Source organism: Chiloscyllium plagiosum, chromosome 11 (assembly GCF_004010195.1).
Source record: "Chiloscyllium plagiosum isolate BGI_BamShark_2017 chromosome 11, ASM401019v2, whole genome shotgun sequence".
Classification (NCBI taxonomy): Eukaryota; Metazoa; Chordata; class Chondrichthyes; order Orectolobiformes; family Hemiscylliidae; genus Chiloscyllium; species Chiloscyllium plagiosum.
The window spans coordinates 50,347,601-50,373,076 of NC_057720.1; the positions used below are offsets into that span (position 1 = coordinate 50,347,601).

The 25,476-nt window shown below is 39.2% G+C and overlaps 1 protein-coding gene across 3 annotated transcripts in view; it reads left to right on the forward strand.

The window, feature by feature from the left end:
- The window catches only part of mysm1 (Myb-like, SWIRM and MPN domains 1), a 105,723-nt gene that overhangs the window by 53,126 nt on the left and 27,121 nt on the right, over nucleotides 1–25,476 (forward strand). For 2 of the 3 annotated variants that reach the window (XM_043699290.1, XM_043699289.1), the window contains 9 exons: nucleotides 1,685–1,791; nucleotides 3,725–3,802; nucleotides 8,454–8,542; nucleotides 10,026–10,080; nucleotides 10,185–10,235; nucleotides 11,686–11,760; nucleotides 12,122–12,310; nucleotides 14,911–15,043; nucleotides 21,215–21,320. In XM_043699290.1, the coding sequence (XP_043555225.1) occupies nucleotides 1,685–1,791; nucleotides 3,725–3,802; nucleotides 8,454–8,542; nucleotides 10,026–10,080; nucleotides 10,185–10,235; nucleotides 11,686–11,760; nucleotides 12,122–12,310; nucleotides 14,911–15,043; nucleotides 21,215–21,320 (883 nt within the window). The remainder of the gene's footprint in view (nucleotides 1–1,684; nucleotides 1,792–3,724; nucleotides 3,803–8,453; nucleotides 8,543–10,025; nucleotides 10,081–10,184; nucleotides 10,236–11,685; nucleotides 11,761–12,121; nucleotides 12,311–14,910; nucleotides 15,044–21,214; nucleotides 21,321–25,476) is intronic. The other variant, XM_043699291.1, reaches the window with a different exon arrangement.

Below are 25,476 nucleotides of genomic sequence, written 5' to 3' on the forward strand. Positions count from 1 at the left end.
TTTTCCCTGGGGTTGGGGAGTCCAGAACTAGAGGGCATAGGTTTAGGGTGAGAGGGGAAAGATATAAAAGAGACCTAAGGGGTAACTTTTTCACGCAGAGAGTGGTACGTGTATGGAATGAGCTGCCAGAAGATGTGGTAGAGGCTGGTACAATTGCAACATTTAAGAGGCATTTGGATGGTTTTGGTGGGATATGGGTCGGGTGCTGGCAGGTGGGACTAGATTGAGTTGGGATATCTGGTTGGCATGGACGGGTTGGACCTTTACGGTCAGTTTCCATGCTGTACATCTCTATGACCTCACAGAACGGTTCCTTCATCTTAGGAATCTATCTGGTGAAGCTTTGCTGCCAAATGTATTCTAGCTTGTATAAGAACACCAAAACTGTACTGTAGAACTAATCTAAACAAGGTGCTAAATAATTCAACTAAACCTCTTTACTTTTATACTCCAATCCTTTTGCAATAAAGGTTAACCTATCACTTACTTTCCCAATTATTGGTAGTAACTGCATGTTAACTTCCTGTAATTTATGTGCAAAGACACACATTTCTCTCTGATTACCAACAGTTCCTAGTCGCTGATTATTCATATTTTAAGTTTTTAAGAGCTTAATGTCTATATTTTTCGGCATGTTCCACTCCTAAGATAAAATCAATGTGTGGATTGCTTCTGTGACCAGCAAACCTCAGCTGACCTTTGGTTCAGAATATCCTGATGAGCTACGTTCATTAAAAATTGTGCTTTCTTAATAATTAGTAAATCAGAACATCAGGCAATACAATTACTATAACGTGTGCCACTAAAAAGTGACATCAGAAATAGAATCTTCAGAGTTGATAGGAACTCATCTAGTTGGTTCGCGATCACTTCTGTAAATATTTAACTTTGCTCCAACAGTTTTCTTCAGTACATTTTCTCTCAAACATTTGCAATTGGAAGCATTGTATCCTTGAAGAGAGAAATTAAAGTTGACATTTCAAATCTAATATGACACGTTAGAAGAATATCAAAGATGAGTTGTATCAGACTTGGAAAAATTAACTATTTTTTCTCTCAACTGATGTTGCCTGACCTGCTGAGTTTCTCCAGTAGTTCCTGTTTTTCTTTTAGATCTCCAGCATCTGCAAAATTTTGCTTTTATTATCCCATTGTAACCTTGTTTGTGTAGGAAGCCACAGTAGATTAATACTACACAATGTAACTATTATTTCGACATAGAACTTGACAGTGAATTATATTATGCTGTTTGTCCCTCGGAATACCATGGCTGAAACTCTCACCACATTTTCAGCTTTTTGTATTAGTTTGCACTCAGGAATTAGAATCCTGGCCAGCATCAATTCTGTCACCATTCATTGGCAATTAATTTTTTTTGACTATGTGTGGGGGGAGTGGTGGTTGGCAGGGGGAGATAGAGAGAGCTGGAAAGATAGTTACTTCATTTTGGTATTGGTGTTTGAAAATTATAGTGTAATCTTATTTGATGGTTGATAGCATTTGGCCACTATATCCATAAAAGTGGAACACAGATCGAAAGCAGTAAACTTTAGAATTACATTTTGGTACTACTTAGCATTGTCATTGAGGTTTTACATTGATCGAACTCTGAACTTCGTATTATTGCATTTCACCATATGATGAAGAGTTTTGGTAAATTTTACTTTTTCTTTTCATTTTACAGAACAGGCAATATATCATCGACCACGACCTGTAGACCGAGGGCGTAATAAAGAGGAAGGAAAGGACAGTGAACAGACATATTTGCTTGCTCAAAGATTGCAGTCCATGGTAAGTTGACTATATACAATAACAGCAGAATAATAATGTGGCAGCATTTTACACTGCAGTTGTTTTAATGAAGTAAAGTTCTACTAAATATCTTTTCATAAAACTGTTGAACATTACCACATAGAAATCATTCAAACTATTGCACCTTCATTATTGTCCAAGTAGTACTTGATAATACAATGGCAAGTTCGATGTATTAACTTAGCGAAAGAAAAGTGAAAATAAATTAATTTGTGGGTAGTTGGGTAGGGCCGGCATGGAGCAACTGACCCTTGACCAAATGGTTGAGTTTGATCTATCTATAATTTCTTAGATTTTTTTTCCTGACCCTCCTGTGAAGATGAAAATTAAAGAAAACCAGAAATAGTGTCACACTGTGTCACTGCAAGTTCTTTAATTGAAGCAACCTACACTAATTAAATTTCCCTGCAATTTTGCCAGTTTTCTCACATTCTTTCTTTTCAAATTGGTATCAAATGAAATTTTATGTCAATTTTTTTGTCTCCCTATTTGGATGTGGTCAAACATTTTATATTCTAAAATATTCTCCATTTGTTCTTGTGATAACCCTGACTCTGTATAACAATGTGACTCATTTTACAACCAGTTCTTATGTACCAACTCAAAATTGTATAATTTTGGAAATGTGTCTCAGACTTTGGTCTTAATCTTCTTTACTGCAGTGAAAAGAGACTCTCTGGTTTTAAGCCATTCTTCTTACAATTTACCATCCTTTTTATTTTTCCTTGATTCAATGCTTTTTCTAAATTAAATATCTCTTGTATTCCTGCAGTAGCCTAACAAATGTGACTCTCAGATCAAACATTCCATTCATTTATATTATGGGCTATTATAAAAAAGCCCAGAATCTGAATTTGTTTGCCATCTTTTCTGCTAACCTTAATCACTACACTTGTGTATTTACTTACACGCATCCTAAGCCAGTCTTTGTACACTTTTTAATCTAACCCAGTCTAATTTAAAGGTATTCTCCAAACATCTGGAGTGAACTTTTTGCATCAACAACATATGCTAGGTTGTTTGTCATCTTGTAATCTCGTTGATCAGATAAAATCCAATAATAGTTTTTCACGATCTCTGCATTATGCAGAGTCTGTTAAAGGAATTTAAGCTGCAGTATTTCATAACCATGATGGTCATTTTTTCATATGTGGCTTTAAATTGCTATTGACCCTCCATTGTGTATCTGAAACTTGGCTGATGTCACAGGTCAAATTTTTGGTGATTTCTCCATTACTGGATCTACAATTTCTTTTTGTTTTCCTTCCCAATTATTGTTGTAGAAAGATGAAATCTTGTTACAATATGTATGAAATGTCAAAATGAAAACATTTCTCAATTTGTGCAAAGACAAATACCTTGTTAAAGTTATCACCAAACTGAAAATAAGCAGCACTTTTATAATCCTCAATCTTGTGCCAATCCTCACTACTTAGTTAACCAAGATAACATTTTAGGCAATTTGTCAGATTCCAGATATTGTCCTGTTTTGCTTGGTTTTGGTTTTAATGAGTTGATCTCTCAGTGAAGTACAAACACAGTGTTGCTGATTTTCTGGAAGTTGCTGCCGTGCATGGACCTTGAAGGCCAGTGCAGTCATGAAGAAAATTAGAGGAAATGCTGATTAAAAATCTATATGTCTTAAGTCAACAAGCACAGTTTCAGTCCCTGTCCATTTGTAAGGACAAAGTGAAAAAATTAAAGCACAATGCTTGCATTTGATTGCACACAATTAATATACAATTAGCCTTCGGCTGAAGGAGAAAGGCTTGCGTAGAGAGTACTTCAGTATTCTTGGGGAAAATAGGTATCCTTAAACTATCAATAAACCTATTTTTATGTAAATGATTGTCTGTGCATTGATAATGCTTTGGATAACTCTCAGTCGCCTGCTTTTTGTTATTTGTTGAAGCATACCAGAAGACGGCGTGTGCGAGACTCTTGGGGTAACTGGTGTGATGCAAAGGATCTGGAAGGGCAGACTTATGAGGTATTTGGAGTCAAAAGTCTTACAGCAAGATTAATGTCTTAGAAAACTTGCTCCAAAGATTGCAGTGGACTATTGCATCAACTTGCTAGTTGCTGCAGAATATTATAACTGTACAAAATAAGTAAATTTATTTGTTACAGTTGTATTTTGAAGGAAGTAATGGGCTAATTTGAAATAAATATCCAAATCACCCAAAGTTTAGAGAAAATATATTTAGGATTGAAAACAGAGGATTATGATAGAAAAATCAGGCAACAAATGAGAAGAATAGATGCTCTGGGCAGCTGTGTTACAAAATGGGATCTGCTATAGGTAACCTCTTAAGTCCAGGACATTAGTTGTTCTTGTAAACAGACTGACATTCTTATTAATGTTGACTTTAATCTTTGTTCACTTAACCTAACAGATGTGGTCAGAACCAGATATACATATATTTTGCACAAGTACTACTTTAGTCTCATGAAAGGTGGATTGAACAAACACTCAGTGAGAACAGATATAATAACAAAATATCCTGAAAATATGTGCAGATCTGAAGAGGTTGTGACCTTTTATCACAACTGGTTCAAAAGTGTTTACATGGACCTGAAATGCTAATTTTTTTTATTCTCGCGACAGACATTGTCAGTTGATTATTTTTTTCCAAGTTTCCAGCACCTGCAGTACTTTGCTTTTGGCTTGATTCAAATCTTTAGGCTGTTCACTTTTATTGATAATTTAGATTAGATTACTTAGTGTGGAAACAGGCTCTTCGGCCCAACTAGTCTACACTGACCCTCCGAAGACCAACCCACCCAGACCCATTCCCCTACATTTACCCCTTCATCTAACTCTACGGGCAATTTAGCATGGCCAATTCACCTAACCTGCATATTTTTTGGACTGTGGGAGAAAACCGGAGCACCTGGAGGAAACCCACGCAGACACGGGGAGAATGTGCAAACTCCACACACAGTTGCCTGAGGCGGGAAATGAACCCGGGTCTCTGGTGTTGTGAGGCAGCAGTGCTAACCACTGTGCCACCGTGCTGCCCATCATATTGAGTATAAGATTATGTCAGAAAAGCTTAGTTTTACATCGCAATACTAAATAATTAAAATGGTCTGCTTTTTACTGAGAATATAACATAGAGCATGTAAAATTGAGGAGTTGCACACCATACTGACTAGGACTACACAAGCTATCTCTGTGTAGCTATGAAGCAAGCATACAGTTGATAATTTGGAAAATTGGGCTTGCAAATCCTATTGTCAAGGAGCGGGATAGGTCTAACTCATCTGTAAGGTGATAGAGGAGCTGATCAATAGATGGTACTTTCTTGCTAATAAGCTACTGGCTGAGACTCAGTTCAGATTTTGCCAGAACTACTTGCCTTGTGAGCTTGTCCCAACCATTTTCCAAACATGCTAGCACTGATTGCAGAACAGAAATGAAAGATGCTGCCTTTAACATGTAAGCACTATCCAGCTCAGGAAGGCATCAAGAAGACACAGCAGACACCTGACCAACAAAACTATGCAGTAGTTGGGGTCTCAACTGACAGACAGGAAGATAATTGTGTTTTTTTTATTTGTTTATGGAATGTGGAAATTGCTAGTCAAGCCAGGATTATTACCCATCCGTGAGAAGCTAATTGTAGGTAACCTTCTTGAACTGCTCCAGTCAGTTTGGTGTGGGTACTCTCATGGTACTTTTGTGGAAGGAGGTTTAAGCTTTTGACCATACTGCAGCAGTGGATGAACAGTGATTATATTCATAAATCAGGATGGTTTGTGAATTGGGAGGGGAACTTCTCAGTGATGAGGTTACCCAAGGTCTGCTAATTAGATGACAGAGGTTGTGTGTTTGGGAGGATCAGTCAAATAAATATTGGTAAATTTCTGCAGTGCATTTTATTAATAGTACATATTACAGTATCTCTGAAAGTAGAGGGCGTGGATATTTTAAGATGGTGAATAGAGTATGTCAAGGGACCACCTTTATTCTGAATGGTGTTTTTAAGCTGCTTAATTGCCATTAAAGCTGTGCTTATCCAAGCAATGGACAATTTTCCATCATATTCCTGCCTTCTAAATAGTGGAAAGACTTTGGGAAGTCAGGAAGTAAATAACTTGCAACTGTATACCTAGTCTCTGACATGCTCTTGTAACCAGAATGTTTGTACAACTGGTCAAGTTTCTGGGGCGGCACAGTGGCTCAGTGGTTAGCACTGCTGGCTCACAGTGCCAGGGACCCGAGTTCGATTCCAGCCTTGAGTGACTGTCTGTCTGTGTGGAGTTTGCACGTTCTCCTCTGGGTGCTCCGGTTTTCACCCACAATCCAAAGATGTGCAGGTTAGGTGAATTGGCCATACTAAATTGTCCATAGTGTTAGGTGCATTAGTTGGGGTAAATATAGGGTAGGGAGTGGGTTACTCTTTGGAGGGTCGGTGTGGACTTGCTGAGCCAAAGGGCTTGTTTCCACACTGTAGGGAATCTAATCTAATGTAATCTATAATTAATGGTGATGCACTCAGGACTTTGATGGCGGTGCATTTCGGTATTGGTATCATTGAAGGTCATGGGGAGGCGGTTACATTCTCTGCCTTTCTGAAGATAGTCAAGCACTTGGTTAATATGAGTGTTACTTGTCACTTCTCAGCCCAAGCTTGAAGGTTGGCCCTATATAGATGCATGCTGGCATGAATGTCTGAATATCTGATTAATTGTGTACAGAATTGAATACTATATACATTAGTGTACATTACCACTTCTGACTCTATGAAAGGGAAATCATTAATGCGGCAGTTGAGGGTGGTTGTGTCTAGGAGACCATCTGCACTGAGAACTCTTCCATCAATGTCTTAATTTTGAAATAGTTGCTCTGCAATAAGAACAAACATTTTTCATTGTGCTCGGTATGACTTAAAATACTGGAGCATTTTGCCATAAGTTTGTGAGAAGATTTGTAGCTTGGGTGCTCGTTGTTGTGGTTCTGTTCGCCGAGCTGGGAATTTGTATTGCAGACGTTTCATCCCCTGTCTAGGTGACATCCTCAGTGCTTGGGAGCCTCCTGTGAAGCGCTTCTGTGATGTTTCCTCTGGCATTTATAGTGATTTGTATCTGCCACTTCCGGTTGTCAGTTCCAGCTGTCCGCTGCAGTGGCCGGTATATTGGGTCCAGGCTGACGTGCTTATTGATTGAATCTGTGGATGAATGCCATGCCTCTAGAAATTCCCTGGCTGTTCTCTGTTTGGCTTGTCCTATAATAATAGTGTTGTTATAGTGGAAACATCACAGATGACAAGAACACCTATACAATGTCTTCGCCAAAAACGGATACCCGCGCAATTTCATTAACAGATGCCTAAAGGAAAGGCAACGGAACGAGGACATGCCGCAACCCAAAGGACTAGCCACACTACCATCCATCAAGAGCATTTCCGAACTGACAGCCAGACTACCGCGACCACAAGGATTCATAACAGCACTCAAAGCAACAGCCACTCTCAGACAACAACTCACCAGGATGAAGGACCCGATACCCAGCATGAGCAAAACCAATGTAGTGTACAAAGTCCCATGCAAAGACTGCACAAAATACTACATAGGACAAACGGGAAGACAGCTAATGATCCGCATCCATGAACACCAACTAGCCACGAAACGACACGACCAGCTATCCTTAGTAGCCACACATTCAGATGACAAGCAACATGAGTTCAACTGGGACAACACTATTATTATAGGACAAGCCAAACAGAGAACAGCCAGGGAATTCCTAGTGGCATGGCATTCATCCACAGATTCAATCAATAAGCACATCGACCTGGACCCAATATACCGGCCACTGCAGCGGACAGCTGGAACTGACAACCGGAAGCGGCAGATACGAATCACTATAAATGCCAGAGGAAACATCTCAGAAGGGCTTCACAGGAGGCTCCCAAGCACTGAGGATGTCACCTAGACAGGGGACGAAATGTCTGCAACACAAATTCCCAGCTCGGCGAACAGAACCACAACATTTTGGCATAATTTGCAGTGGTTCCTATTGATTTCACTTTTATTAGAGTTTCTTGATATTATACTCTTGACTTAAATCTCACACACATTCAACTCATAAAATACAATCCCTGCAGTGTGGAAGCAGAATATTTGACCCATTGAGTCTATACCAACCTTTCGAAGACCATCCCATGCCCCACCCCCGATTTTGTTTGATTAATATAAATATGATATGTATTAGTTTTTCAGACATTTCTGGTGATTATTTTATAACATGAGAATGTTCTGTCATGTTAATTTTTACAATATGAAAATGTCTGTGAATTTTTACTGACATTTACACTTGTGATACTTGATTTTCAAAAAAATCAATGCACGTAGACTTATTGTGTTTAGAAGCAAAAAACAACAAAATATTTAATGTTTTCATCACTTCTCATCATTTTTAATATGTCTTTGTGCAGCAGTGAATGAATGCAGGTGGGATAGAACTGTGGGAGGGCTGCAGGATCTTTTGTCATATCTAGGTGGGGTCCATAGATGCAAATATTTGAGAATGACTAATCAACTATGCCACATGCTTCCTTGCTAGGCTGACTGCCTAACTGTTAGTTTCAGATAGCAAATATCTCTGGATAATTTTAATATAATTTATGAACTTCTAGCATATCACGGCAGAAGAAATGGCCAGGAGGCAGGAGGAAGAGTTGAACAAACCTCCAAAACCAGTAAGAGGCCCTCGCCAGTCGAAGAGGTACAAACTCTTCATGAACTATACTCACGTGATTTTTAAAAAAAAATTCCCACACTAAGAAATCGATTTGCGAAAACCTGAGCATAATATTTGCTTCTTATATGTTAAGCTTGCTTTTGTATTGTGTTTCTGTGGATATTTTTAATTACTGCATTTAAACATGTTATAATACACTTCGAGAGAAAGTGAGACTTGAAACTGGGTCTTCCGTCCCAGAGGAAGGGAAGCTACCACTGTGCCTCAAGAGCACAGATCACCTGTGTAAAATGGACAGGATTTGACACAAATTAACTACTACTATTGTCAGCTGTCAAGCATAAGAGACAGTCTCTGTTTCTTCCAGGATACATTGGCTACATTAAAATTTTAAAAGCATGTGAAATACCTAATACTTGGTGTTTCCTTGTAGTTTGGCAGGAAGATTTCTCAGGCTGAGAGTATCTTTGCAGCTGAGATTGAGTTCCTGTGATCAATTACGAAATATTTGAAATTGTTGTTCAACTCTTATAGGTAGTTAAAAATGGGGAGGGTTTTCCATTTAATCAAAGCTGCAGGATGATCTGCCAGAGGAAGTGGTGGAGGCTGGTACAGTTGCAACATTTAAAAGGTATTTGGATGGGTATATGAATAGGAAAGGTTTGGAGGGATATGGACCAGGTACTGGCAGATGGAATTAGATTGGGTTGGGATATCTGGTCGGTATGGACGGTTTGGACTGAAGGGTCTGTTTCCATGCTGTACATCTCTATGACTCTACAGTACCTGTACCAGGAACAACCATAGTAAGCATGTTTTTTTTTGTTTAGGAACCCACTTAATGTTAGAAAAATGTGGTCATTTCTGTTCAAGCATTTGAATTGAAGCAATAAAAGTTAACAAACGATATCACCAGTTCAAATCCTTCTACCTGGGAAACAAAAAATAGCAGAGTTAAACTAAGCAGCTCAGCTGATTCAGACTGAGCTTTAGTGAATTCAAATATCTAATTTGTTCTAAAAGTCTTCTGGGTGAAGTATCTATGGAAGATGCTGCATTTATTAAGGCTTGATAATAGGGCAGAAGATGACCAAAAAGTTGCATGTTAGTTTTGTTTTAGTGAGGCCAGACAAGGAAGCTGTTCATGTTGGTTAAGAGTAATTTTGGCTGTGGCAACTGCTATGTCAGCTTTCTACTATTCCCATGATCACTGCCCCTTCCTCACCACCCTTCTGGTATTTGTCTTTTTCCTAGCTTGGAGGCAGCAAACTTCATTGGGATGGCCATTCAGGGTGTCTAGTTCTGAGAATGGGGATTGACATTGTTTCCCCTCAAAGAAGTGAGTAGTCAGCCATTCTTCTGGTTGGCTGCTCAGTCATTAAAACAAAACCCTAGTATTTCTTAAAATCTGAAGCAAGAGAAAACTTATGTAAAAGTTGATTTGCCCTACCTCACTGTTGTTTATGCATTTGATGATTTAATAATTTGCCTCATTTGCTCTCCGTAGCTCTTTTGACCCTTTCCAGCTTATCCCGTGTCACTGCTTCAGTGAAGAGAAACCAGTAAGAATCTTATCTAAATTCTTCAGATAAAGATGATTTTACTTTGTTGTGTTCTATTTTTAAAATTCTTGTATGCTTGTTGGTAAATAGTGTTTTCATTTCAGGAGCCATTTCAGGTGAAGGTAGCTTCAGAGGCATTGCTAGTGATGGATATGGTAAGAAAAAGGAGCATTCGTTTTTCTCCATGTAATAGAGGTGCACATGACTGCTACCATGAAATTATATTGCCTAGAATAATAGCTGAATCTATTCTTGCCAGAAGTGATTAATAAATTCAACAGGACTGTGGAAAATTTTAACATGTTAAAAACGTAAAAGCATACCAATGTGTGTATCCTAAAAAATCAGTGCAATGCACAACAAGTTTTTGATTTTTTTAAGTTGCTTAAAATTTGTATCTGTGCTTTTAATGTGTTAAATTTGAGCCTGTTGATTGTAATAAATAAATTGTGTAATAACAGAGAAACATCAATCTTTTAAATTTGAAGGCAAATCTCCAATACATATCATCTTCATCTACAAAATGTAACATTTCATTATGTTTTGAGAACCAAGCTAAAGAATTAAACTTTTATAAGACAGATCTTGATAATGCAAATGCAAGTACAAGCTTAAGTTGTCCAATATACAGGAAGCAGCATGGTCCTCCTAGCAAGACTTCACACGTTTGTGCCAAATATTGATGCTACCTAAGAGTCAAATATATTGTCTAGTGGTGACTCTATTCTTAAGGGAAAAGGTAACAAATGACTTCAATATGGAATAAGGTGTCCTATAAAATACTTGGTAGACATTTAGAAAAAAAAATCAATCATGTGATGTGAGCTTTGTTGTATGTTACCCTTAAGAAGATTCCTGAAGAAGGGCTTATGCCCGAAACGTCGATTCTCCTGTTCCTTGGATGCTGCCTGACCTGCTGCGCTTTTCCAGCAACACATTTTCAGCTCTGATCTCCAGTATCTGCAGTCCTCACTTTCTCCTCCTGAATGTTACCCTTAGTTGCCCTTGAAAAAGTAGTGATGAGCTGTCTCTTGAGTCACTACAGTTCATTTGTAGTAACATCCCTAAAGCTTTTCGGTAGAGAGTTCTGGGATTTTGACCCAGCAACCCTAGAGAAACAGTGATGTGTTTGTAAGTCAGGATGGTGAGTGGATCTGCAGCCTGTGTACTGGTCTTGGACTACAGGTGGGGCCACCATGCTGAGAATCTTAAGTAAGTTGAGGATCTTGGTAAAGACGTGAGATAGTGGGTAACTATATTCAAGAGGCAATTGATTGGAGAATGATCTTGCGAAGGAAGTATGTCCAGAGGATGCTCAAAGGAATTCCCCAACACAAGCCAGTGCAATGCGTGAAATAGCTGAGGTGGTTTACTAAAGTCTTGTATAATCCAAAGGCAGATCAGGAATGGGCAATAGGCTAGTGAGAAGAAATTTGCTGGATTTTACTTATTCCCATTCATCCGGCTTTCAGGAGCGGGGGCATAAAATTGAGCCCAATACTTTTGTACTTGTTATAAGCAGGATATCGTAGATGCAGAGTAATTTGTTGAATGCATGAATTTGTGTTTTGTTTGAAGTAATATTCTTATATCCTCCATGTTTAGCATGCCCATGTGTCAATGGCAGAAGTGATCGGCTTGTTAGGTGGGCGATATTCATCGGGAAAGAAAATATTAGAGGTAATTGGAATTTTGGATTTGTTTTAACCTCCGTGGTCGTCCCTTTTCTTTCATTGCCTGAGAAATAAGTTAGCATGTTCAGGTTTATTTTAACTTTGTACGTCATTTTAAAACAGCTGTATTATCACAGTTGTAAAAGATCATTAAAATTGGCAAAAAAATCAAATGGATGTATGATATTTCTTAAAATTCAAATGAGAAAATGTGTGGTGAATGAATGGAAACATATAAATAATGGCTGAAATAGGAATGTTGAATTAACAGAGAATGTTTGCAAAACACTGCCCTGATGATATGAAAATTATTTTGACATGCTTGTGAAAATCAATATCTTCAGTGAAAGATTATTTCCTGTTTACAGATCTGTGTCGCAGAGCCATGTAACAGCTTAAGCACAGGATTACAATGTGAGATGGACCCAGTGTCACAAACACAGGCATCCGAAGCCCTAGCTGGAAGAGGGTACAGCATTGTTGGATGGTACCATTCCCATCCTGCATTTGATCCCAATCCATCCTTAAGAGACATTGACACCCAGGCTAAATACCAGGTATAAATGCTGCAAAGTTCCAGAATTTATAAAATTCTACTTTCTTCTCAGAGACTTAAAGAAAAATAGTTTAAGTGCATCTTTCATTTCTGTCCAGATCCTGATTATGAAGAGACAATTATGGAATGAATTATCATTTATTCTTAGTGGGGATCATTCAATTATAAGGAAAGAATTTTAACATCCAAGATTATTACTAGTGAATGAGCTAATAAGGTATTCTGAAATATGAGCAGTGTTGTAAAGGATATTCTTCTTTCATCTCCTGCTCCATTAGGTAAATAGACTACACTACAATTTTCTTTTAAATGAAGTAGAACTCAGGGAGTAAACAGAGCTTTAGTAGATTACCTGTGCTATTCCCTGACAGATATTGATGGGTTCGTTATTGCATTCAAATGGTTTTAGTTCATTGATGTATTAGTGTCTTTGCAACTGTAGGGATTTTGGGATCTTTGGTGAATGGAAAATCAAAGCAGACTCTCCAGAAAACACTACATCCTAAAACTTGTTTAGGCATTTTTAAAAGTTAATGCAAGGGTACTTGGAATACTCAATATCAGGTAAGTGCAGTGAATTGCATACAAAAAGGGGAAAAGGTTTGCTCAGGAATTATGTTTCAAGTAACAGGAAAAGAATACACAAGGGAGGAGGACCAACTGACTGGCTTCTTTATACCAAGTTCAGCTTTGGCAACTAGTGTTGTAAGAACTGGAGGGGTCATTGATCATTGGGCGGTCAATTGCCCAACCAATGGCCGTGCCAGAATTTGTTTTTTAATATTTTAATTTCAATACTGCAATAAGCCCCTAAAACCAACTACAGCCACTTTCTGCACCTTCTGAATCTGTACTGTCAGGTACAAGACACACAACTTGCCAAAAATTATTGAAATTATCCTGATTCTACAAAATTAGCCAAGCTTAGGGAAACCTCCTTCTCATGGTCAGCTGCACTTGTGCCAGCATCGAAAGTCAAGCTAACATTGTGTTCCTCATTTCTGTTTGGTATTGCATCTGGTTCATCAATTATTTTTCACCCTGAGACACTAAAGTTGAAGATATAGCGGACAGCCAAGAAGGTTAGCTCAGAGTGCAGCAGGATCTTGATCAGATAGGCCATTGGGTTGAGGAGTGGCAGATGGAGTTTGGTCTAGATAAATGTAAAGTGCTGCATTTTGGAAAGGCAAGTCAGAGCAGGACTTGTACACTTAATGGTAAGGTCCTGGGAGTGTTGCTGAACAAAGAGACCTTGGAGCGCAGGTTCATAGCTCCTTGAAAGTGGAGTTGCAGCAAGATAGGATAATGAAGAAGGCATTTGGTATGCTTGACTTTATTGGTCAGTGCATCGAGTGCAGGAGTTGGAAAGTTATGTTGCGTCTGTACAGGGGTGCAGGTTCATAGCTTCTTGAAAGTGGAGTCGCAGGTAGATAGGATAGTGAAGAAGACATTTGGTTTGCTTTCTTTGATTGGTCAGAGTATTGAGTACAGGAGTTGGGAGGTCATGTTGCAGGATATTGGTTAGGCCACTTTTGGAATATTGAGTGCAGTTCTGGTCTCCTTCTTATCGGAAAAATGTTGTGAAACTTGAAAGGGTTCAGAAAAGATTTACCAGGGTTGCCAGGGTTGATGGGTTTGAGTTATAGGGAGAGGTTGAACAGGCTGGGGCTGTTTTCCCTGGAGCATCGGAGGCTGAGGGGTGACCTTATAGAGGTTTACAAAATTATGAGGGGCATGGATAGGATAAATAGACAAAGTCTTTTCCTCAGGACGGGGGAGTCCAAAGCTAGAAGACATAGGTTTAAGGTGAGAGGGGAAGGATTTAAAAGGGACCTAAAGGTGGTGCTTGTATGGAATGAGCTGCTAGAAGTAGTGGAGGCTGGTACAATTGCAACATATAAAAGGCAAAAGTGAGGATTGCAGATGCTGGAAACCAGAATTTAGATCAGAGTGGTGCATCCGAGGAGCAGGAAAGTCGGCGTTTCGGGCAAAAGCCCTTCATCAGGAATAGAGGCAGGGAGCCTCCCGGATGGAGAGATAAATGGGGTGGGGGGGCAGGGGTTGCTAGGGAGAAGATAGCAAAGAGTACAAAAGTTGAATGGGGGTGAGGATAGGTCAGAGAGGAGGGTGGGGGAAGGTACTCTTTGCTACCTTCTCCCCAGTCCCCCCTCACACCCCTTCTTTATCTTTCCACCCTAGAGGCTACCCGAAACATTGATTTTCCTGCTCCTCGGATGCTGCCAGACCTGCTGTGCTTTTCTAGCACCACTCTGATCTAAACATATAAAAGGTCCTGGATGGGTAAATGAGGGATATGGGCCAAATTTTAGCAAATGGGACTAGATTAGTTTCGGATATCTGGTCGGCACAGACGAGTTGGGCCGAAGGATCTGTTTCTGTGCTGTATATTTCTATGAGATGGTTAGTGATGTGAATGTGCAACAAGAAGAATATTCAAGCAATTCAAGCTTGAATTAATGATTTGAGCAGTCATTGTTATTCATCAAGCTTTCTTCCTAATATTCCATATATGAATGTATAGAATAAAAAAACTCCAATTTTTTATTCACAAATCTGATTACTAGTTTCAATTGATTTCAGAATTACTTTTCACGTGGAGGAGCTCAGTTCGTTGGGATGATCATCAGTCCATACAATAGAACTAACTCCTTACCTTATTCCCAGGTGACATGTCTTATAGTTAGTGATGAACTCAGCACAGATGGCCATTTCCGTAAGTACTGGTAATTGAAAACTTTCTACCTAATGTTTGTCAGGCAGGCAAGCCAACATTTGGTCTTCCCTTTTATTCTTTGTCCTCTTCCTCCACTGGAATATTTCAATCTGGACCTAATGCAGACACTGAATTCCTATTTTCTATGAGCACAGGGACCTGGGAATTTGAAGCAGATGTAGGTCATTTTGCCCCTAGAACCATTCCATAAGACCGTATTGAATCTAACAAAGTTCCAAATTTGCACAACTACCTGAGAGAAAAAAATCTCCTCATCTCTACCCTAAAAAGATGACGCTTGATGTTAAACCATACTGAGTTCTGGACTTACCCACAAGAGGGAACAATATTTCCACCTCTGCCTTGTTGAACTGTTCAGATTCTTATGTACTTCAATCAAGTCTCCCTCTTCTAGGCTTCACTGAAAACAAGCCAGACTGTCCAGTATTCCTCATAGCTGAAAATGTGTTGCTGGAAAAGCGCAGCAGGTCAGGCAGTATCCAAGGAGCAGGAGAATCGACATTTCAGGCATGAGCCCTTCTTCATTCCTGAAGAACGGCTCATGCCCGAAACGTCGATTCTCCTGCTCCTTGGATGCTGCCTGACCTGCTGCGCTTTTCCAGCAACACATTTTCAGCTATGATCTCCAGCATCTGCAGTCCTTCCTTTCTCCCAATATTCGTCATATCTGGGTATCAATCTAGTAAACCTCTTGTGAGTGCTTCCCTCTCCTGCTGCCCCATGCATTTTCAGTCATCCTTAAATAAAGAGACCAAAACTAGATTCTGTAATTGCGATGTGGTCCCACAATGCCCTTTACAACTGAAGCATAACATTCTTACTTTTATGTTCAACTCCTTTCATAATGAAGGGTTGTATTCCGTTAGCCATCTTAATTAGTTGTTGTATATGTATACTAATCTTTTGTGAGTCAAGCATGAGGATACCTAGATTCCTGTGTATGTCAACATTTTGAAATTGTCCTTCTTCTAGAGAATATACTTCCTGCCACAGTGAGCAGTTTCACTTTTTCCTATGTTATATTCCATCTGCCAGATTTTTGCCCACTCACTCAAGCTATCAATATCAGTCTACAAACTCTGTGTCCTCTTCTGTGCATGTTTTATACTTTGCACAATATCCTTTTATGCACAACCATGATTTCCCTTCCTCAAAACTATGCTGAGACTTTCTGATTACCTTGGATTTTTCCTAGTGTCCAGTTATAACCTCCTTAACACCTTCCAGTGACAGATGTTAAGCTACTTAGTTTCCTTCCTTCTGCTTCCCTCCCTCCTTTTGAATAGAAAGCTTACTACTTTCCGGTGTCTAGCTAATTTTGGAAAATTAATGCTAATGAATCTACTACCCCATAAGCCACCTCTTTGAAAAATCTAGGATGAAGTCCATCAGGACCCAGGGATATGTTAGCATACAGCTCTATCAGTTTGTTCAGCTGCTTCCTGAATGATTGTAATTTTACCAAGTTCCTCACTTCCTTCCCCCTTCTCTTTTACAGCGATTACTGGGATGTTTATTCTATTTGATAAAGACAGAAGCAAAATTTGTTCATTTCATCTGTAATTTCTTTATAATCTACGATCCTATTCTCACCCCCTGAAGGACCAACACTCACTATGCTTACTCTTTTCCTGTTTAGATAACTAGAACAATATTTGTTATCTGTTTTTACATCCCTAGCTAGTTTTCTGTCATACTTTAATTTCTTGCGCTTGATTAACCTTTGTAGTCATCCTGGTCTTTTCTTTATATTTTGACCAATCATCTCAGCTGTCACTTATCTTTACACATTTAAATGTTTTTTCCTCAACTTGGATGCTTTTCTGAACTACTTTAGTTAACCACAGCATGTGGGTCCACCCTTTGGATTTTTGCTTTGCTGAAGGAATATTCTTATTCTGAGTATTTTGAGATATCCCCTTAAATGTTTACCACTGCTTCTCTATTGACCTATGTCCTCTCTTAGTATGGCAGTTCACTTCAGGTAACTCTGCTTTCATGCCAACTTGGTTGCCCTTAAAGTTTAAAATATTAGTCTTCGACCCAGTCTTCTTCCTTTCAAACTGATTATAAAATTCAATCTTATTGTGGTCATTGATGCCTATAGGTGCCTTTATAAGGAGGTCATTAATCAATCCTGTCTTATTGCATAGTACCAAAATCTGGTTGATTCCAGAACATGTTGCTCCAAAAAACCATCATAAGAACTGGCTACTGTTCCATGCTAGTGTTATTAATCAGATTTACCTTATTTAAATGTACATTCCAATATTATTCTCCTGCTTCTTGGATGCTGCCTGACCTGCTGCGCTTTTCCAGCAATACATTTTTTAATTCCAATATTATTGCCATCCATTTATCACAAACAGTTAGTATTTCTTCTTGTATATTTTGTCATACATTGTGGTTACTATTAGGCGGCCTTTAGACATTTCCCCAGCTATTCTTCATCTCCGCCAAAACCAATTCTGCACTTTGATCACCTGAATTAAGGTCTTCTCATAACTATTGCACTAATGCCGTATTTGATTAAAATTGCTGCTCCTCCACCTTAATTTAACTTCCTATTTTTCTTGAATGCTATGTACGTCTCAATATTCAGAACATACCCTTGCTATCTTGCAGCCATGAACCCATGATGGCTTTGAGATCTTACCTATTGACTTGAAAGTGTGTTATTGATTTGTGGCCTTTGTTACTTTGATCAAACTTTTTGAGGAGGTAACCAGGAGGGTTGATGAAAGTAAGCATTTGATGTGGCCTCCATGGACTTTAACAAGGCTTCTAATAAGGTCCCTCATGGCAGATTGGTAGCGAAATTAAGGGCCCATGGAATCCATGACAAAATGGCACATTTACTCCAAAATTGGCCCAGAGGGCAAAAAGCAGAGGGTTATTGTAGAGGGATGCTTTTGTAATTGGAAGTCTATCTTTACGTCCATTTCCTGTGGAATCCACATGAAAATTAGTAGTGTTAAACAGTGAGGAGGATAGTCTTAATCTGCAGGAGGTTATCAACAGACAGGTGGGCAGAATTCAACGCAGGACAGTGTGAGGTAGTAAGAGGGCTAACAAGGCAAACCAGGCAAGGAATTGGGAGGACTCCTGAAAGTACTGAACATCAGATGGACCTTGGTGTACATATCCATGGATTCCTGAAGCTATCATGGGAGGTGGATAGGTATTTAGAAAAACACATGGGATACCTGCCCATATTAGCTGAGGCATCTAATGCAAGAGATCAGGGATATGCTGGGACTCTGGTATAAAATGCTGGTTAGGTCACAAGTGGAGTACTGCATTCAATTCTGGTTGCCATGTAAAAAGAAGGATGTGCTTGCAGTAGAGAAGGTGCAGAGGAGCTGTATCAGGATACTGCCTGGCTGGAAGGTCTGAGCAATGAGAAAAGACTGATTAAGCTGGGACTGTTTTCCTTGGAGAAGTGAAGGTTGAGAGGGGGCCTGAGAGAGGAGTATAAAATTATGAGCAACAGAAATGGAATGGAAAGGAAGGTACTTTCTCATTAGTAGAGGAGTTATTATTCAAGGCCCATAATCTAAGGTAAGATGTCAGGTTTGTGAAGGTTTGTAGCTCAGGTTGAGGTTTAGGGTGTAGCTTTGCTCGCTGAGCTGTAGGTTTGATATCCAGACGTTTCATTATCTGGCTAGGCAACATTATCAGTGGCGACCTCCAAGTGAAGCAAAGCTGTTGTCTCCTGCTTTCTATTTATATGTTTGTCCTGGATGGGGTTCCTGGGGTCTGTGGTGATGTCATTTCCTGTTTGTTTTCTGAGGGGTTGATAGATGGTATCTAGATCTATGTGTTTGTTTATGGCTTTGTGGTTGGAGTGCCAGGCCTCTAGGAATTCTCTGGTATGTCTTTGCTTAGCCTATCCCAGGATAGATGTATTGTCCCAGTCGAATTGGTGGTTTTTTTCATCCGTGTGTAGGGCTACAAGGGCTACGAGCAAAGACATGCCAGAGAATTCCTAGAGGCCTGGCACTCCAACCACAACGCCATAAACAAACACATAGATCTAGATACCATCTATCAACCCCTCAGAAAACAAACAGGAAATGACATCACCACAAACCCCAGGAACCCCATCCAGGACAAACATATAAATAGAAAGCAGGAGACAACAGCTTCGCTTCACTTGGAGGTCGCCACTGATTATGTTGCCGAGCCAGGTAATGAAACGTCTGGATATCAAACCTACAGCTCAGTGAGCAAAGCTACGCCCTAAGGTAAGATATAGAAGGCTAAGCGAAGAGTTCAGAAGAATTTTTCACCCAAGAGGTGGTGGAAATCTGGAACTCACTGTCTGAAAAGGTGGTTAAGTCAGAAATTCTCAAAACATTTCAGCAGTATTTAAATATTCACTCACATCACCAAGCTTCAAGAGTGATTTGTTGTATCTATTCAAGCTTGATCCCTCAGCCCTCCGTATTTACCTTTTAGACATACAAAAACAGGAGTGGACCACTTAGCCCCTTGAACTTGTTGCACAGTTGAATAAAATCATGTCTGATCTGCTAGTGCTTGATATCCCTTAATGCCTGTGATTGACTAAAATCTGTCCCAGATTGAAAGTTATTAGTTGGTCTAGCATCAGTTGACATTTGTGGCAGTGTGTTTCAGTTTTCTGCTACTCTTTAATAATTTAAAGATCTGTTTAATAATTTCACTCGTCGAAGATCTGACTGTAATTCTTAGACTATACCTCTAGTCCTAGTCTCCCCAGCCAGCGGATATAGTTTCTCCCATCTATTCTTGTTAACAACTTGACAATTTATACCAAAGCACCCCCTAACCTTCAAATCCCAGGAAGTACAGTCATGTTCATGTAATCTTTCAAATCCAGGTATAATCCTTGTAAATTCCATGTTGCCCTCCCTCTGAGATCAATATATATGTCAGCTGCAAGGCCCAGATCTTATCACAGTACTCTCAGTATGATCTAAGCAGAATTTTGTTATGCCAGAAGATCACTTTTAAACTCTGCTAATCTAGCCCTCAAGATGAACATTCCATCAGTCTTTTTTGTTTATTATCAGTCCCTGATTATGACATTCAATGATCTTTGTGCATAGAATCTATGGCCTGAATTTTCATAGAATGGAAAGCCTCCCTTTTTTGTGTATCATTAATTTGTCTTTGATTCAAGAACATCAACATTAACTCATTCTCTTTATGAGGAGTTTTATCAAATATCTTTTGGAGTCCAGATAATTACTATTTTTATACCTGTCCTGTCCACTATTACAACTACTCCCAAGTTTGGCAGTTTTGCCTTATTCTTTATAAATCCAGCTTACTTTCTGAATGGCTGAAAATCTTCAGCACCTTCTTAATATAGACTTTGTAATTTCCTGACAACAGCTCTTAGGTTGACTGGTCTATACTGTAATTCCTCGGTTTACTTTCCTTGAGTTCCTTAAATAATGAAATGAAATGTGTGGATTTCCAACTTAGATACACAATTCCTCAAGAGAAATTTGGAAGCTGATAGTTAGGCTGTCTGCAATGTTCTCACCTACTTTTCCTAAGATGCTAATTTGGAAATTATCTGGTCCAGGTGGTTTATCACTTTTTAGCAACATTATTTACTATATTGCTGTTATTTTGTTTACAGTAATTTTTGCAAGTTCCCATCTCCACTTTAATATTAGTTTCCTTCAATCTTGAAATTCACCTAAGTTCCTACAGCACCACCTTCAGATCCTATGATCTCTACTACCTAGAAGGGCAAGAGGGCAGCAGGTGAATGCAAACGTCACCTTCAAGTTCTCCTCCAAGCCACGCACCATCCTGACTTAGTGCTCTCATCGGGTCAAATTCTGGAAATCCCTTACTCATAGAGGTGTAGGTGTATTAACGCCCCCCCAAAATCAGTTGCAGAGTTCAAGAAGGGCGCTCACCATTACTTCTCAAAGACTATTTGGCATGGGCTGTAAATGCTGACCGAGCCAGTGATTCGAATTTTGAAAAATCTGTGCAAGAGTTATATTTCAGTTAATGTACCTGTCAAAATAGTCATTCTCTCTTAGTTTAATTTCGGCAAAATTCTTTAATAGAAGATTTAGAGTAATGTTTTCCAATATGTTGCATATAAAGCCATTATTGAACTTATGTTTTTTTTTCACACAGGACTTCCTTATAAGTGTGAGTTGAAGCAAATGAATGAAGAGCCTCTTTGGGTGCAAATGATAGATAAAGCACGCTGGATAATGGAGAAGTACAAGCTGTCCCTCAGGCAAGTAATAAAATGCAGGTTGTTAATTTAGGAAAGCAATTTCATCAACATTGTTCTGCTTCTTGTGGCTGTTTGTCTTAATTGGCAATGACCTCACTCTATGCAGAGGAATGATTTAAAATTGTGGTGTTCCATTCTTTGTCCACTTCCCAACTTCAGCAATGTGCTCAACGGAAGCTTTCTGTTCTGCTCTTAAATTACTGATGTCGATATCCAGATATGTAGAGTTATTATATTTTAATTGCTCCCTCCACTGGCTTAGCCTTTGTTAGTTCAGTGTTGCCTTTGAGTATTTATTTTGCTTATCTTCTCATAGAATCATAGAATCCCGACAGTGTGGAAACACACCATTTGACCCAACAAGTCCACATCAACCCTACGAAGAGTAACCCACCCAAACCCATTCCCCTACCCCATTACCCTACATTTACGCCTGACTAATGCACTTAACCTACACATCCCTGAACACTATGGGCAATTTAGCATGATCAATCCACCTAACCTGCACATCTTTGGATTGTGGAAGGAAACCAGAGCACCCAGAGGAAACCCATGCAGACTCTGGGAGAATGTGCAAACTCTGCACAGACAGTCACCCGAGGCTGGAATCGAACCCAGGTCCCTGATGCTAACCACTGTGCCACAGAACAGGTGGATCATTTTTGCTAAAAAATTGAAACATTGGGAAGTTATTTGTCTCGTGTAACTGTTCTGCTATTCATTGAGATCAAAGTTAATCCATGACCTAATTCTATATCTAACCCAAATACCTTTGGTTAACAGAAAATTATCATTCTCAGTTCTGCAATTAATCAATAATTCCATGTGTATAAACCATATATCTGCACATCGTGTGTGTCCAGCTGATAATCACTTAATTTTACAGGTTTCTGGCTGTGGAAAACATTGAAAGTTTCTGGCTTGGAATTAGGAAGTTAGGCCCATTGACTAATTAGTTTGCCAAGCAGAACCTTGTCAAAACATTTATTCAAGTCCATGTCAACAACATCTACCACTCTGTCCTTAATAATCTTTTTGATTACTTCCTCAAAAAAAGTCAACCCAAGTTTGTGAGTCATGATTTCCCTTGCACAAAACCATGCTGACTATCCCTAACCAGTCTTTGTCTCTCCAGATGAATGTAAATCCTATCTTTCAGAATCATCTCCAACTTACCCACCACTAATGTCAGGCTCACAGGTTTGTAGTTCCCAGGCTTCTCCTTACAGTCTTTCTTAAATAAAGGTACAACATAAACCACTTTCCAGTCCTTGAACACCTTACTTGTGTTGATGATACAAATATTTCTGCTATGGGCCTCACAATTTCTTCCTTAACTTCTCACATTGTCCTTGGATACACTTAGAGACATAGAGAAGTACAGCATGGAAACAGGCGCTTCAGTCCAACTCGTTCATGCTGACCAGATATCCTAAACTAATCTAGTCTCATTTGCCAGCACTTGGCCCATATCCCTCTAAACCCTTCCTGTTCATATACCCATCCAGATGCCTTTTAAATATGGTAATTGTACCAGCTTCCACCATACTCGCACAAACCTCTACATGAAAATGTTGCCCTTTAGGTCCATTTAAAATGTTTCCTCTCTCACCCTAAACCTATGCTTTCTAGTTCTGGACTCCTCCATCCCAAGGAAAAGACCTTGTCTTTTCACCCTATCCATGCCCTTCATGATTTTATAAACCTCTGTAAGGTTACCCCTCGGCTTCCAACACTCCAGGGCAAACAGCCTGAGCAAATTCCACCTCTCCCTATAGCTCAAACCCTCCAACCCTGGCAGCATCCTTGTAAATTTATTCTGAACCCTTGCAAGTTTCACAACATCCTTCTGATGTTGTGAATTGCACATAATATTCCAAAAATGGCCTAACCAAAGCCCTGTACAGCCACAACATGACCTCGTAACTCCAATACTCAGTGCCCTGACCAATTAGGGAAAGCATACTAAACGCCTTCTTCGTTATCTTATCTACCTGCAGCTCCACTTCCAAGGAATTGTGAACCTGTACTCCAAGGTCTCTTTGTTAAGCAACACTCCCCAGGACCTTACCATTAAGTGTAGAAATCCTGCCCTGATTTGCCTTTCCAAAATGCAGCACCTTACATGTATCTAAATTAAACTTCATTTGCCACTCCTTGGCCCATTGATCAGTTCCCAGAGATTTATCCATCTTTGTGTTTTCTAAGACCTTCCTGTTTTGTAAAATGAACTGTTTTTGAAACATCAATATTTATTCTCCGAGTTCTGTAGTCTCTACTTATTTCCTTCAACACAAAATGTTCATTCAATATCTCTTCTGTCACTTGAGATTCAAAACACAGACAATCTTGTTCAGCTTTAAGGGATCTTTTTCTCTCTCGAGTTGCTGTTTTCTGCTTATTGTATTTGTAGAATCTCTTCAGATTATCCTGAAACCTTATTGCCAAGGCTATCTCATATCCCTTCATTGCCTTCCTGATATTCCTCTTAAGAATGCCCACACACACTTTATACTTCTCAAGAGATTCTTTGATCCCATTTGTCTATACCTAATATATTATTCTTGACCATAATTTCATATCTTTATGCATTTATTGTTCTCTACTCTTACCAGCCATATCTTCCACTCTACAGGAACATAATGCCTCTGAACTCTGTATCACAATTTTGAAAGCCTCCCATTTGTCAGTCATCCCTTTACCGGTGAACTGTCTATTCCAATCAACTTTTGAAAGTTCTTGTCTCGTACCATTAAAAATTGCCTTACTCCAATTAAGAACTTTGATTTTTATGGAGGGCTTATCTTTTCCCATAACAATTTTAAAACTAACAGAATTACGATCACTCATCCTAAAGTGTTCACCCACTAATACTTCAGTCACTTGCCCTGCCTTATTTCACAAGAGAAGTTCAAGTCTTGCTCTTTCTCTAGTAGATATTTACATATCGATAAAGAAAATGTTCTTGAACACATTTAACAAATTCTGCACTATCTAAGCCTTTAACACTCTGGCAGTCCCAGTCAATGTATGGAAAATTAAAATCCCCCCCCTCCTCCAACCTATTATTCTTAAATATATCTGAGCTCTCTCTACATATTTGCTCCTCTGAGTATTAAGGGCTTATAGTACAAACCTTTCAAGTTGATCAAAGTGGTCTAACTAGATAAATTTGCTGTTGTTGACAACATATAGTTTATTGTATGTTACTAGGGATGTGGTATACATATTACAGGGATTGATAGAAGGACATTAACTTAGATCTGGCTCCTTCATGAACTTAAGTTAATCTCCCAGCCAGTCCTCCTGACATCACCACATTCATTGTAATTGTGACACTCAATCAGTATTAACTTTATCACATCCATATATATGCATCCTCCCCGAAGCTTTTCTTCTTTTTCATTGTGATTGTTGAGAATTCTTTAAAAGGTAAGCAGATCAGCTATTCAGATACATTTGACCTTGTCTCCTCCTACTCATATCAGTATCTAATATGTAGTCTGGATTTGTCATAATAGTTCACTATGCCATGTTACAAACTGACTCGGTTTATTTGCAGATGATTCAATGGTCTGAGTTGCCTCTTTGTTTGCCTTTCTTTTCAAAGTTTGTTGGCACTTGGAATCTGAACTCTCTTCTGTTTGGATAGGGAATGTTGCTCATGACTTCCTTTGTTAATATTTGGAGAAAGTAATTGTTCAGCATGTTTACAACCTTGTGTTATCCTCAATTTCAAGCTCATTTGGATCTTTCAGGTTGTCCCTTCTTCTCTGAACGCCCTATTACTCCTATTGTAATTTGTTTTACTGTTAATTTCTGTTATAGGTTTTGTTTCTAGATCTCCCTTTGCTGTTTTAACTTGCACTTTGATGCATTTTAACTTCTCATTGACCCCTTCCTCTTCAGGACATAGAAAAGTTGATTTCCTCTTTATTTCTTTTTTCAGTTTCATCACATTTATAGAACATAAACATAGAACAATACAGCACAGAACAGGCCCTTCGGCCCACGATGTTGTGCCGAACATTTGTCCTAGCTTAAGCACCCATCCATGTACCTATCCAATTGCCGCTTAAAGGTCACCAAAGATTCTGACTCTACCACTCCCACAGGCAGCGCATTCCATGCCCCCACCACTCTCAGGGTAAAGAAC